Raw genomic sequence first — 13,331 nt, 5'->3', positions numbered from 1 at the left:
AGATTATGATTGTGAGATCTTATATCACCCCGGAAAAGCGAATGTAGTAGCGGATGCTCTTAGTAGGAAGTCAAGTCATCAACCGATTAAGATAACAAGCTTGGCTATGGTAATATCACCTCAAATATTTGATGATATTCGTGTTGCACAAGGTGAAGCATTATCGCCCGAAAACGTGAGAAAAGAAAGAATCAAGGGGCAAGTTGACGATTTTGTGGTAGATTCTCGTGGTTTAAGGCTTAGATATGGGAGAATTTGGGTACCTTTGCAAAGTAATGTTAGAAGTGAGCTCCTTGACTTAGCTCACAAGTCTAAGTATTCAATTCACCCCGGTGCTACGAAAATGTATAGAGATTTAAGGAAAGACTATTGGTGGCCGGGAATGAAGAGGGATATAGTTAAGTATGTGCACAAGTGTCTTACTTGTCTTCAAGTGAAAGCCGATCATCAAATGCCTTACGGTAAGATGCAACCTTTAGAGGTACCGGTTTGGAAATAGGAGCATATTACGATGGATTTGGTGACTAAGTTGCCTAAGACCCCTAGACAACACGATGCAATTTGGGTTATTGTTGATAGATTGACTAAGAGTGCATTATTTTTGGCAATAAGAGAAGCTTCGACATCGGAAGCAATGTCTAAGTTATATATGAAAGAAGTTGTTGCAAGGCATGGAGTGCTGGTTTCCATAGTTTCGGATCGAGACACTCGATTTACATCTAGATATTGGAGAAAGTTTCAAGAGGAAATGGGTACTAAGTTACATATAAGTACCGCGTTTCACCCACAAACGGATGGTCAAAGTGAACGGACTATACAAACTCTTGAGGATATGTTAAGAGCATGTGTCATTGATTTTGGTGGAAGTTGGGATACTCATTTACCGTTAGTTGAATTTTCATACAACAATAGTTATCACTCTACGATTGGGATGGCACCATATGAGATGTTGTATGGAAGGAGGTGTAGAACCCCGATATGTTGGGGCGAAGTAGGTCAACGAGAATTAGGAAGCACGGAAATAGTACAACAAACCACCGAGATGATTGATCAAATTCGTGAAAGAATGAAGGCGGCACAAGATAGACAAAAGTCATATGTTGATAAGAGGAGAAAGCCGATAGAATTTCAAGTAGGTGATAAAGTGATGCTAAAAGTTTCTCCATGGAAAGGCATCATCCGTTTTAGAAAGAGGGGAAAATTGGGTCCAAGGTTCGTGGGACCATTTGAGATAGTGGCGAAAGTGGGGAAGGTAGCCTACCGTTTGGCTTTACCCGATGAATTAAGTAATATACATGACACGTTTCACGTGTCACAATTGAGAAAGTGTTTGGCGGATGATTCAACCTATGTTCCTTTGAATGAAATTGAGGTCGATAATAAGTTAAGATATGCGGAGAAGCCGATAAAGATTTTGGATCAAAAGGTTAAGCACTTGAGAAATAAGTCGGTTATATTGTTGAAGGTGTTATGGCAATTTAGAAAAGGTTCCGAATGTACATGGGAACCCGAAGAATGGCTCATGAAGTATTATCCGTCGTTGCATCAAGAATGGTTCGCGAGGACGCGAACGATCCAAGAGGGGGAGAGTTGTAACATCCCAAATATTTAAGGTATTATTTTATGTAAATTTTGTTGCCAAGAAATTAAATTGTAAAGGTTATTTTATGTTAAATGGATGAAGGTTAAGTTTATTGGTTAAGTTAAGAAGGACTAATGGTGCAAAGTTAAGATTAAGGACTTCCCTAACTATAGTTGTGGTGGGGAGGGTAGAAAGTGTCAATAGGCCAAAGTTATTTTAATAAAAGAAGTTAAATTGCTGGAAATTAGTTAAAATTGCAAAAAAATTATACAGAACCTCCTGGTGAGTGTGTGTGTGTCGACTTGGGTAGAGGAGAAGGAGAAATCCATCATTTTGTGAAATTAAGAGCATGCAATTGAAGATTTGTGAAATCTAACACACCTTAATCACTCTAACAAGCTTCAATCTTCCATTTTCACTCTCTTGGTGCACAATTAGGGTTCTTAAACTCTAAAAGTCAAGGTATGAATTTTATGTTGATGTATTGCTTGTATTGTGTGTTAATGATGAGATTATGCTTAAGAAAGTTACTATTTATTGAATTGTGCACATTTGAATGAGTTGGAATGGAATTGTTGATGATTTTAGAAGTAATTACATGTATGAACTTGCATTATAGATTTATGGCATGAATATGGTAAGATTGATGATGTTTTAGTTAAATCTCTAGTCATGCACACCAAGTGTTTGTTAAAATGTCTCAATGAGGTGATTATGTGTTCTAGCTAGAAATTATGATGAAGGATGTTCATATATGAACTATTGTTATAGTTGTAAGTTATAGAAATTGATAGTTTGATAATGTAATGGTGTTAGTAATGAAATTTGGATTGTATGCACATTTGTTAAATAATGAAAGGATTAAAGGAAAAGTTGCATATATTGCTAAAAGTGAAGAACTAGTAATTGTACTTGATTAAAGTGATGAATTTTGATGGGTAATAATCTTGTTTTAGAAAAGATGTGATCAAAGCTAGAATGTATGAATGTTGTGATTAGGGGGTAAAGTGTATGTGTAAGTATGAATGATGTAATGATTCAAGAAAGTTGTGATTTTGATTTAGTTATGTGATTAATGGGATTAGCTCATGTATAGGTGCTAATCAAGGAAAAGAGGTTACAAGTGACCAAGGAAATTCAATTAAGCAAGGTGAGTTTATAGGGGGTAATATGGGTGGGTCAAGAGTGGCTTAGTGTTCTCGGATTGCATCCGTGCAAGAGAGTAATGACTAAGTGCACTAGTTATGTAGCTTAGATAGAACTATGGGGTTAGCTCAATAGTTGTATCTATGGTTGATGTTTAGCTTAGGCAAGGTTATTACATTGCTAGTAATCTTGCCTATGGTTCATGTTAGCTTAGACACTTTGGGTGTCTATGTATGAGATGATGATAGCTTAGGCATATTTAGTATGTCTATGGTTAGCTTAGACTTGATTACTAGGTTCGGCCTAGTAAGTCATGTCTATGGTATGAATAATCGGATCCGAAAGTATGCAAGCAACTTAAGGGTTGAAGGATAAGTGTTTGATTATGCCCAAATGATTTATGTTTTATGTTTTGTTGCCTTCCTATAACTCACTAAGTGTAAAAGCTTACCCCCATGATGTTTTATGTTTTAGGTGCTAAAGTCCATCGAGAAGGTAAGGAACCCGTGTGAAGAGCTTGAAGAGCATTGGCATTGTGTAAGTGGTATTGCAAGTCCCTTTTTGTAATCACGCTCTATAGTTACCGCTTACCAAACGCCAAGTATTTTGAAGTGTCAAGTTGTCATTGTTGAATTTGGGACCAAATGTTGGTTTTGATTCATGGAAACATATTTTATTGACTAAATGTTGTTTATGGATGGTTTAAGATATTAGAAACGGAATTTTTATGGTTGTGTATGAATTACGCTGTTTTGAAAGTGTTTGAAAATGATGAAAAGTGCAAAATTGGTTTAAGTTAATTGTTGCAGGTCTGGCACCCGGACAAGTGTTATGTCGCGCCGCGGCAAAGGGCTCCGCGCCGCGGCAAACAACTAATGTTCAAAACAGAAATGGAGTTAACAAGGTTAAAAAGTTAAGTGTTATGTCGCGCCGCGACAAGGCAGGCCGCGCCGCGGCAATTGCCTTGTCCGGCCAGTGACTTAACTTTTCAAAAAAAAAAAAAAAAAAAAAAAAATTTTTACTCGATTCAAGGCGTTAAAGTGTCAAAGTGATTTGATTTGGGAAATTCTTAAAAACACTCTTGAAGAAGATTCAAGAGACGGTTGGCTTCTCAAAATGAATTGTACGGCTGAAATTTTTTAAGAGGGCAAACACTATATAAAATTAATTTATACCCTCAAATATTATACAATTACTCATACAACTCCAAATTTTGGGGAGGCGAGTGCCCTCCCTTATCTATTGATAGTTCCGCCCATGGTGATATTGGTCACGAAATAGCTAATCCTTCATTATGTCTGCAATGAAATACAGTAGGTAAAAGGTCGACTATGATGAGAGGTGAAGGTGATATTATTTTAGTAAATATTTAAAGGGATTTTTTTAATTTAGTGCCCTAAAAAGAGTATTTAATGAACCTTAAATCATAATTAATAATCATGAATAATTATTAACTTACTTTACTTTCAAGATGTGAAAATTTTAAACACTATTCACTTTGTTCTTCTTTTTTGTAATTTTAACCTATCTCGCTTTGGCTGATCTTTATATAGAATTTTCCTTATTCTTTTTACTTATCGATTTTTTTTGTAATTTTAATCCACCTTGCTTTGGGTGATGTTTATAAAGAATTTTTCCTTATTCTTTTTACCTATCGGCTTTGCTTAAATGATCTTGTTGGAAATTAATGAGTATAATTAATGTATTTTGTGTTTTTCTTTTTTTTCGACAAAAATTAAAAACTTTATTAGAACACGAACAACAATACAAACACAATGACGGGCGCCAACACAACCTGCCAACAAAGCTACAACAAATAACAAAACGAAACAAACGAAAGAGAACAACAATCGAGGAAACCCACGATCAAAACATGGGTCAAACGAAACTAAACAACAAACCAAAACAACAATGAATTTTTGTTGTACATGGAAAATTTGATTGCTTTCATTTGTTCTTATCCTACCTCTCTCTTCAACTTTCATCGTCGGAACCATAATCTTACTGATGTTTTTCCGACCTTTGGCACCTCGTCGGATGTCCAATCTTCCTGGTTTCTTTGCCTTTTCACCTTCTTTTCCTCTGCCTCTCTTCGTTCTCCTCCCTCCGCTTTTCTTTTTATTTGGCGTCCTAAAGAGCCTTTGATATCAGAAACTGGATGTTGTGTTCAGACGGCCATAGCTTCACTCCACCACCCTTCTTGTGGTGGGTTTAGCAATGGTTGTTGGGATCTCCTCTTTCCGCTCATTTTACTTTCTTTTTACGCTTCGTTCCTCGAAGGAGTTGCCTTCCTTGATGACGGTCGGCAGCGGAACCACCCTGTTGGTGATGGCCACCAGCTGTTGTGGAGTTTGGTGGCTGCTACGCTCCTGTTCCCTTGTGTATCTTCGCGTTTAACTGCATTTGGTGGCCCATCACCCAGTTGGTGGTGGCCACCGGTGGATGAGGGATGTTCGGAGGCTGCTGGTTTTCTTTTTGACGATGTTGGTGGTTCACCACCCTATTGGTGGTGGCCACTAAAGGTGTACAACTGCTTAGCGGTTTTTTTCAGGTGATCCATTACCCTGTTGGCAGTGGTTTCCTGTGGTTTTCGAGTTCGGGGGTCGTGGTTGGCTTGGATTCGGTTGCGGGATTAGGTTACTCGTTTTCCGTGGCTTTTCATTCCGAGTCCCTTCTTGTCCGGTGGCATCTATTATGAGCAACCGAGTCAATATAAAAAAAAAGAGGTGAAGCGTTCCACTCGATGGGGAATTTCAGGAGGCGGTCTCCCTTTTGGTATGGTTTCGAATTTGGGGGAGATAATGTTTTTTTTTTTTTTTTTGGGTCTTTTTTCGTGGAGGATGGATTGTCTCGTGGCGGACGGGCTTCTAGTTCTGTTCTCTTATTTTAGGTGGTTCAGTGGCTTTTGTTGTTCTCCCGAGGTTATGGTGCAATGTCGGGAATTGTTTAGGTGCTTCCAAGACTAGGATTTTACATTTTAGCCTTGTTGGTAGTTAGCTAGCTTTATTAACTATTAAACCACACTATTGGTGGTCGTTCTTGTTTGTTTAACTTAGATTGTTTGATGTCCGCTTTATAAGGTTTTTTTTACGCTAGATTTTTGATTCTCGATGTTTGGTACTTGTCTCCGTTATTTAAATTATTGTTTTTCGGGGAAAAAAAATGCCACAAGATAGCAGAACACATATTATCCACTACGCTAAAACATGAAGTGAAGTGAACAATAACTGGTGATGACGTCATCATATCCACTATTTTTACAAAAAAAAAAAAAAAAAAAAAATTTATGACCCCTGCTGTAAAGTACAAACTTCCTAACTCGTTTAAAACGTTATTGAGAGGTCTGGTATCCATATATCTGTTCAAAGGGGTCTAGGATCTCGCTAACTAAGTTTATTTATTTTTATTTTTTGAAAAATGAGTTAGAAGTCACTGACGGGAGCCCGCATTGGAGTACCACCCACCGTATGATATCTATGGAACGTATCGGGAGGAAACCGCATTGGAAAACCCACCTTGGGGATCGAACCCGAGACGTATCGCATCCACTGAATACCAGAATACCGGAGTACTACTGAGACAATGCACAAGTGGTTCTTCGTAACTTAGTTGATCCTAAGTAAAGTAAATAAGCAATGGCAACTAGCCTTTTGAGGAGCTCGCTGTATTAATCATTTTAGTCTTTAATACAATATGAGACACTTTCTATCGACTCAAACTAGAAGTAGAATAAAAATGATACTCTATTCGTTCCAATTTAAGTGCCACAAGAAATACTCGCAGTTTTATCACATACTTTTTACTAATCTTTGTGTCGTACGTCAAACAATAAGGGTATAAATGAATTCACATACTTTTATTCTATGTTCGAAACCGAAATTCAATGTGAGGATATTAGTCCCCTCAAGCCGGTGGTGGAGCTTGAACGAAATTTTTAAGAGGACAAAAATTATCTAAGAGTAATCTGTAAACGATAAATGAATATCGTTTTCTTTTGTTCATACTATCCGGGAAAGGGAAGTATATTTGCTCGGATATATAAAGCTAACTAATCGGGGATTTCAATGCGTTGTTTGTTGACACCTAAGATATGTTGCTAATGTGGTTTGAATCCTAGAACCCTTGCGAGGTACTCCCTCCTTCCCATTATAAATGTCCACTTACTTTTTGCACACAGTTTTAGAAAATTCCACTAACTTCATTCTCCACTAATTAAAAATCTTCTCTCTCCAGAATAACCTCTTCTCATTGGTTGAAACACAAAGTGGACACTTGAAATGAGACATTTCAAAATAGAAATGTGAACACTTGTGGTGGGACTGAGGTACTAATTTTTTGATAATGCAAATTCTCCGTTCTTTCACAATTTTAGCTATAACTTTTTCATATGTAATCCGATCACCTTAATCTAAAAGTCTAACCATCCACATATCGATTGGTGAGGGAGAGGGCCCCTCCTTGCCTTCGTAAAACTCTGCCCTGGCCTCAACCATGAAGCCAATGATGTGGTTAAAACTATGACTGAGAGGGTCAAATAATTTTATTAGATACATAATTTTTCGGATATTTCATTAAAAATGATGTTAAGTGGTAATTCTGAGATGATAAGTTAAAACCATTTGCCACTTTAGATATGCCTTTTTTGTACAAGTCACCGTTACGTACTTACGTTGCAAGTTCTTATTTTCACTTAAGAGAACTAACAAGGATGGGAACAAAAACGAAATTCATTTAAAAAAGGAAACAGCATGTGACATGTTGAACAAACCATTACCGTTGACAAAGTAACAGACTTGTTTCCTATAATTTCAATCTCAATCTTGATTAATTTGTTTTCTCAAACAAAAAATATGGCATCCAAAAGTAAACTTTACCCACGAAATTCATCTCGAAAGTCATCATCATCATTCCTGTTTTCAGCTCTAGTCATATGTTCATTTTTCGTGTTAATCCTTCTTGCTTTTATAATCCTTTCGATCCCAAAACCCTCATCGGATTCACCAAAAGCTCATGAAGTCAACTCTATTATTCATCATTCTGCTTTTGTTGATGGGTTTGTTGAATTCTGCTGTTGTGATTTAATTTGATTTATTTAAAATTGGATTTGACATTAAATTATATAATGTTGTATTTGATGAATGTTGCAGCAAAGAGAATGGAGGTGAAAGAAATGATCAATGGGTTGAAGTGATCTCATGGGAGCCTAGAGCTGTTATTTATCATAACTTTTTGGTTAGTATAAATTAATAGTATCTTTTGATGTGTTGAAACTCATTTTTGCTGTTGTCTTTCTTGAATCGATTTTGAAGTATAGCAAGTGCTTAATTTATCATAAATGTATTCTAATGAGAAACAAAGTAAGTAGTGACTTTAGATCCCGATTAAATAAACTTGATTTCGCTTATACATTAGATTTAGGTCATAACTTAGTGAACTGCGTGAACCGATAAAGATATGTTCGGCAAAACTAGCTGGTAGCTTGTAGTTGATAGAGATAGCTGGTAGCTTTTAGTAGTTGGTTATTTATATTTATTTAGATGTTTGACTGAGTAGCTGAAAATATTAAAATAAAGAGTAAAATGACAAGAAGCTAGTAGCTTTTTCTCCAACGCTATTTATAGTAGCTTTTAGCTTTTTCCCTCCGTGTAAAAGGTTTAAGCGTTTTTTACCAAACGAAACTTTTTATTATATACGAGCTTTTTCATAAAAACCATCTTCATTTAGTTGAGTGGTTACCGCCCTTTCTTGGTGTCCGAGAGATCTTGAGTTTGAGCCGAAAATTGGGGATTTCATAATGCAATTTGTTTTGCAATTGGTTATGGAGTCCTCTTGGTTTAATGCAAATGGTGAGTTCCGCCCATATCTAGCAACGTTCCCTTGTGGGGTTTTCCATGGGTGCAATATCATGAAGTTTCCTCCTAACGGGTGTAGGAAGTGAACATGACCCGTGACTTTCTGGATATATGATAGGGTGGGTAGGAAATGACCCTTGTTAGTGACCTTAATACCGCCGTTAAAAAATTAGGTTTTTCATAAAAGCTAGAAACTCATAAAACCTCCAATAAGCTCACATCCAGGCATATCCAAAGCCAATATTATCCGGGTCTGAGGTTCAAACATCACTGAAAGTATACCTTGGGGTGCCAGTGAAAAGGGTGGGAAACGGTCACAGAATACATGGATACACCTTGTATATCTGAGTAACACATACTCTCCTTCTCCGGGTATTCTCCGGGTAGTCTGAATAGTGTAAAACCTTATGCGATTATGTTTTGGAGTACACGTCCTTCACAAGTTTGAGCTTGTAGTTGATACAATTATACATACATATAGGCATCTTTTGATAAGTGATTATTGTCTAAGATTCGAATTTTTTTTCCTATGTATTTAGATGATATCGTGCTATGTAGTATATAACCATTTTCACTCATGTCCGGATTAAAAAAACATATAATAGGATCGTTCTTTTGTCTGTCATTTAGACTCTTAGTGAACAAATAATTTCAAAAATTACTCGCTTTTATATTCTTTAGATATAGTTACTTGGTATGGATGAAGTATATGTTATGTCTAAACTTGTTTTATGTCTGCACACTTGAGTTGTTAGTGTTGTCCAACATGGCAGAAAAAGTGTTCTGTATCACTCTTACTTATGGTACAATACAATCTATTTTATTGAGCAAAATTAGTACTTTTAAGACATGGTCACAATTTCGATAATGGATCGATAGGTTCGGGAACAGTTACCGGAGTCATGCCATAGCAAACTTTAAAAGAGAAATAAGTATTTTTCTAGGATTAAACGAAGACTTGGTTGCTGTTAAAATATATTCATTAATCCAATTTACTATTGATGCAGTCCCAGAATGAATGCGAACATCTGATTAATCTTGCTAAACCTCATATGGAGAAGTCAACTGTTGTCGATAACGATACTGGAAAGAGCAAAGATAGTCGGTATGCATTTTCTTCTTGTTACGTTATCAAATAGTCCACGTTTTTATCTAATTTACCTATACATCTATTGTGCCTCTTGTGCAGGGTGCGTACAAGTTCTGGAACATTTCTGGCCAGAGGGCGTGATGAAACAATCAGTAACATCGAAAAGAGGATTGCAGATTTCACCTTCTTGCCTGTAGGTATGGATTGTTATTTGTATCGCGTCTTTCCAACACCTAAGTATTGCAGATTTCACCTTCTTGCCTGTAGGTATGGATTGTTATTTGTATCGCGTCTTTCCAACACCTAAGTAAAGATGTGGCAACTTTAACCAGTTTACATATGAATGGGTCAATTTGGGTTGTGATTTATCTCAAATGGATCGAGTCAAAAAACAAGTTAAAATTGGTCTGGGTAAAGAAGATTGAAAAGCTCAGAGTCTTTTGCACATTCATTATAAACTCATTAATTATTTGCAAAATATTGAGAAAAAAAGTGCTAACAGGCCAACCCAAACTGACCCATGAAACTGTCTACAACCAGAAGCAGTGTAATGTTCCTGTTCACTGTTGAGTTGGGTCAAAGATCAAATGGGTTTAGGTCGAAACGGGTCATGGGTCAAAATAGGTAGACATTAAAATGGGTCGAACGGGTTGGGTCGAGACCCGCGTCGGGTTGAGTTGAGACCCATTTTTCATCTTATAAAAACCGTTTTTTTTTTTTTTGACAGCGATTGGGATCACCCGAGGGGGACTAAACAACCCGTTGCGATCATCTCCCGTTTCGACTATGCCGATGCAGCGATAATAACCCCGCCCCCATCGCTGCCCGGGAGGAAACCTTGAAACCGATCCAAGGGCACGGCCAAGTAAAACCCCCTCCCCTTTACCCCCCTCCCCCCCCCCCAAAACGATATGGGAAGGGTGCCATGGGTGGATACTTCATGGCAGGGATGAAATTGTGTTTTTAATAGAACTCCTGACCTCCCCTAAAGGAGGCAGGCCACCAACCGTTTTACAAATTAATCTACTTTCTATGCAGAAAATGGGGAAGGGCTGCAAGTTTTACACTATGAAGTTGGGCAGAAATACGAACCTCATTATGACTACTTTCTTGATCAGTTTAATACCAAGAACGGTGGTCAAAGAATTGCTACAGTTTTAATGTACCTGTAAGTGATACTCATATAAAAATGAATTGAATTATAATATTGCGCATATGTTTCATGATCTCTCTTTTATCCAATATCTGTACTCTTGTTTACAGTTCAGATGTTGAAGAAGGTGGTGAGACGGTTTTTCCGGCTGCAAAGGGAAATATTAGTGATGTGCCTTGGTGGAACGAGTTATCTGAATGTGGAAAAGAAGGGCTATCGGTTAAGCCTCGAATGGGGGACGCGTTGCTTTTTTGGAGCATGAAACCCGATGCATCTCTAGACTCTTCAAGTTTACATGGTCAGTTATTCAAATATGAAATTGTCGATTTGGGTTATCTTTAATCTCTAATGGGTGGAACAAGTAACTTATTTTAAGATGGTTTTAAAGTAAATGGGTCAAACGGCACCCAAACTCTATTTTTAGCGGAAAAAAGTAATAGATTCATGTTATCCAATAGATAATATTTCTATTCAAGTTACACAACTTTTGTGACACGTTAAGTTTATTGATAAAGATCAATAGAAATTTTGTACAAAAAAGGTTTTGAGTCAAACTTACCCGACCCATAAGTACCCATTTTGATTTGTTAGTTGACGCTTTCATTTTCTAAGCTGTTGTCCCATGGTTGATTGGTTTTACCTTAGTATAACCGTCTAAATCTTGTCTAATAGGTGTTGCTTACATGTTTAATAGGTGGCTGCCCTGTTATTAAGGGGAATAAATGGTCCTCTACAAAATGGATTCATGTTGATGAGTTTAAGGTCTAATTGTACTTCTAAAGGTACCCCCATGAAGTTCCATACCATTATACTACTACTATAGAATGTTATAAGTAGTGTTTAGAGAACACTTGCACATCAGCCTGTTAGTAAGACGGTAGTCTCACTCACAATAAGTAGTCTCACCTATACACTTATTCTAACTGGGCCAAAGGCCAAAAATGAGACCTTAATGGACATTCAGTGGATTTGTTTGTAACCTCTTAATGACAAGTGGTACTGAATGAAACAAAATTTCGTGTTGAAATTATCTCAGAACCATTAACCACCTTCATTAATACGCTCCTTAAATTATACACACTTAAATTATATGCACAATAGTTTTCAAACAATTATATTTTCTTTATTTGTTCATTTAAAGGTCAATAATACGATAATTTAAATCATTTAGAGTGTTCATCAAATAGGTTATTGTCATTCAGAAGAATGAGGTTCCATTAGAACCTTTGAATTGTTCAGATTATGAACCATTCAGTTATTTCAAATGTACCCTTACTCATTTTCTAGTGTGGGATGAGTCGGATCTCAAACTTTCCCAAGATTACTCCAAAAATTCTATGATTGCTAGGAAAATATACTCCCTCTGTCCAAAGTTTAATAGTACCGGGTTAACTTTTTTTCTTAACTTTACTTTAAATAACTTTTTTGTATTATATAATAGTTGATGAAATTTATATGAATAAACTAAGTTCTATATGTGCTTTAATTTGATATAACTTTCATCAAATTTTATATAATATAAAAATATTATTTAAAGTTCCAGAACTATTAAATTGAAACGGTTGTAGTAGTAAATAACTAAATATCTATGATTACTAGTAAAATATACTGACTTTTCTATTACTTGTAAACGTTATAAAAGGTTCTAGCAATTTGACACAATTCGAGGGATTTCAACAAACAAATGCGTTCTTTAATTTGATGCTCCTTTTCTTTCAAAATTTGATGCATCTACTTCTCTTTTGGTTGGCTAGTCCTTTTCGTTGACGATCACGACTAGCAGGTTTGGAACATCACAACAGTGTATTGTCTTCGAGCAACATTAGATGTATATGAAGCCCAGAAATTGAATTCAACGTGATGATTCATATAGTCCGTCTTTTATACTATACTAAACATCGATTCGATTTATTCATCATAAAAAGGATTTCTTTTTATTGTCACGAAACATGAGTTTGATCCTTATATTTATAATATTTATAATTTATATTGTACAATTAACTTTTGATTGATGAATTGTTTTCATCGGTTCAATCCAAATCACGGTGTTATTATCTTGAAAAAATTACGCCGTTGGTACCTGTAGTTTGTAACCATTTTCATCACAACACCTAAAGTATGTTTTTTGCGCCATTGGTACCTAAGTTTTGTGTGAGTTTCGTGGTTAGTACCTACACTTAACAACAGTCTATAATTAACAGCTTCCACCTCACATGTGCCACACATGTGAGGGTAGATTCGTCCTTTACATTAATTAACTCCCACGCCTTTAGTATGTACTGCACATATAAACCCTATACCATTACGTACGTGATCACAATTACTGCACGATTTGGTTTGTTCTTCTACACTAAGTCTCAAACAATAAACCCTAGAGATCATTACATTCTACAAGTTATTATCAACAATGGATACAAGATTATACAAAATGCGAAGCGAATTAAACTTATTTGATGTGAACGAGATTTATGGTATGATTTGTTATTTTTTTATTATTTTTTTTGCAAC

At 36.3% G+C, this 13,331-nt stretch overlaps 1 protein-coding gene across 1 annotated transcript; it reads left to right on the top strand.

Annotated features, from left to right (window-relative positions):
- The first annotated feature begins 7,508 nt into the window (after positions 1 to 7,508).
- On the top strand, positions 7,509 to 12,857 carry LOC139850538 (probable prolyl 4-hydroxylase 10). The gene is made up of 8 exons (XM_071840106.1): positions 7,509 to 7,781; positions 7,876 to 7,960; positions 9,588 to 9,685; positions 9,770 to 9,867; positions 10,709 to 10,838; positions 10,934 to 11,121; positions 11,518 to 11,605; positions 12,466 to 12,857. The coding sequence occupies exons 1-7, from the start codon at positions 7,579 to 7,581 to the stop codon at positions 11,589 to 11,591; spliced, it is 876 nt and encodes a 291-aa protein (XP_071696207.1). The 5' UTR covers positions 7,509 to 7,578; the 3' UTR covers positions 11,592 to 11,605; positions 12,466 to 12,857.
- The last annotated feature ends 474 nt before the right edge of the window (positions 12,858 to 13,331 follow it).

This window comes from Rutidosis leptorrhynchoides, chromosome 5, assembly GCF_046630445.1.
Source record: "Rutidosis leptorrhynchoides isolate AG116_Rl617_1_P2 chromosome 5, CSIRO_AGI_Rlap_v1, whole genome shotgun sequence".
In the NCBI taxonomy this organism is placed as follows: Eukaryota; Viridiplantae; Streptophyta; class Magnoliopsida; order Asterales; family Asteraceae; genus Rutidosis; species Rutidosis leptorrhynchoides.
The sequence above is the reverse complement of the archived record's forward strand: the minus strand, read 5'-3'. Positions and strand labels throughout refer to the sequence as shown.

Bases quoted from the DNA above. Each gene is read 5' to 3' on its own strand.
- LOC139850538 (XM_071840106.1), top strand. From the start codon at position 7,579: ATGGCATCCAAAAGTAAACTTTACCCACGAAATTCATCTCGAAAGTCA. The intron at 7,961-9,587 runs GTTAGTATAAAT...CTATTGATGCAG, and splicing joins TTATTTATCATAACTTTTTG to TCCCAGAATGAATGCGAACA. The intron at 9,868-10,708 runs GTATGGATTGTT...CTTTCTATGCAG, and splicing joins TTTCACCTTCTTGCCTGTAG to AAAATGGGGAAGGGCTGCAA.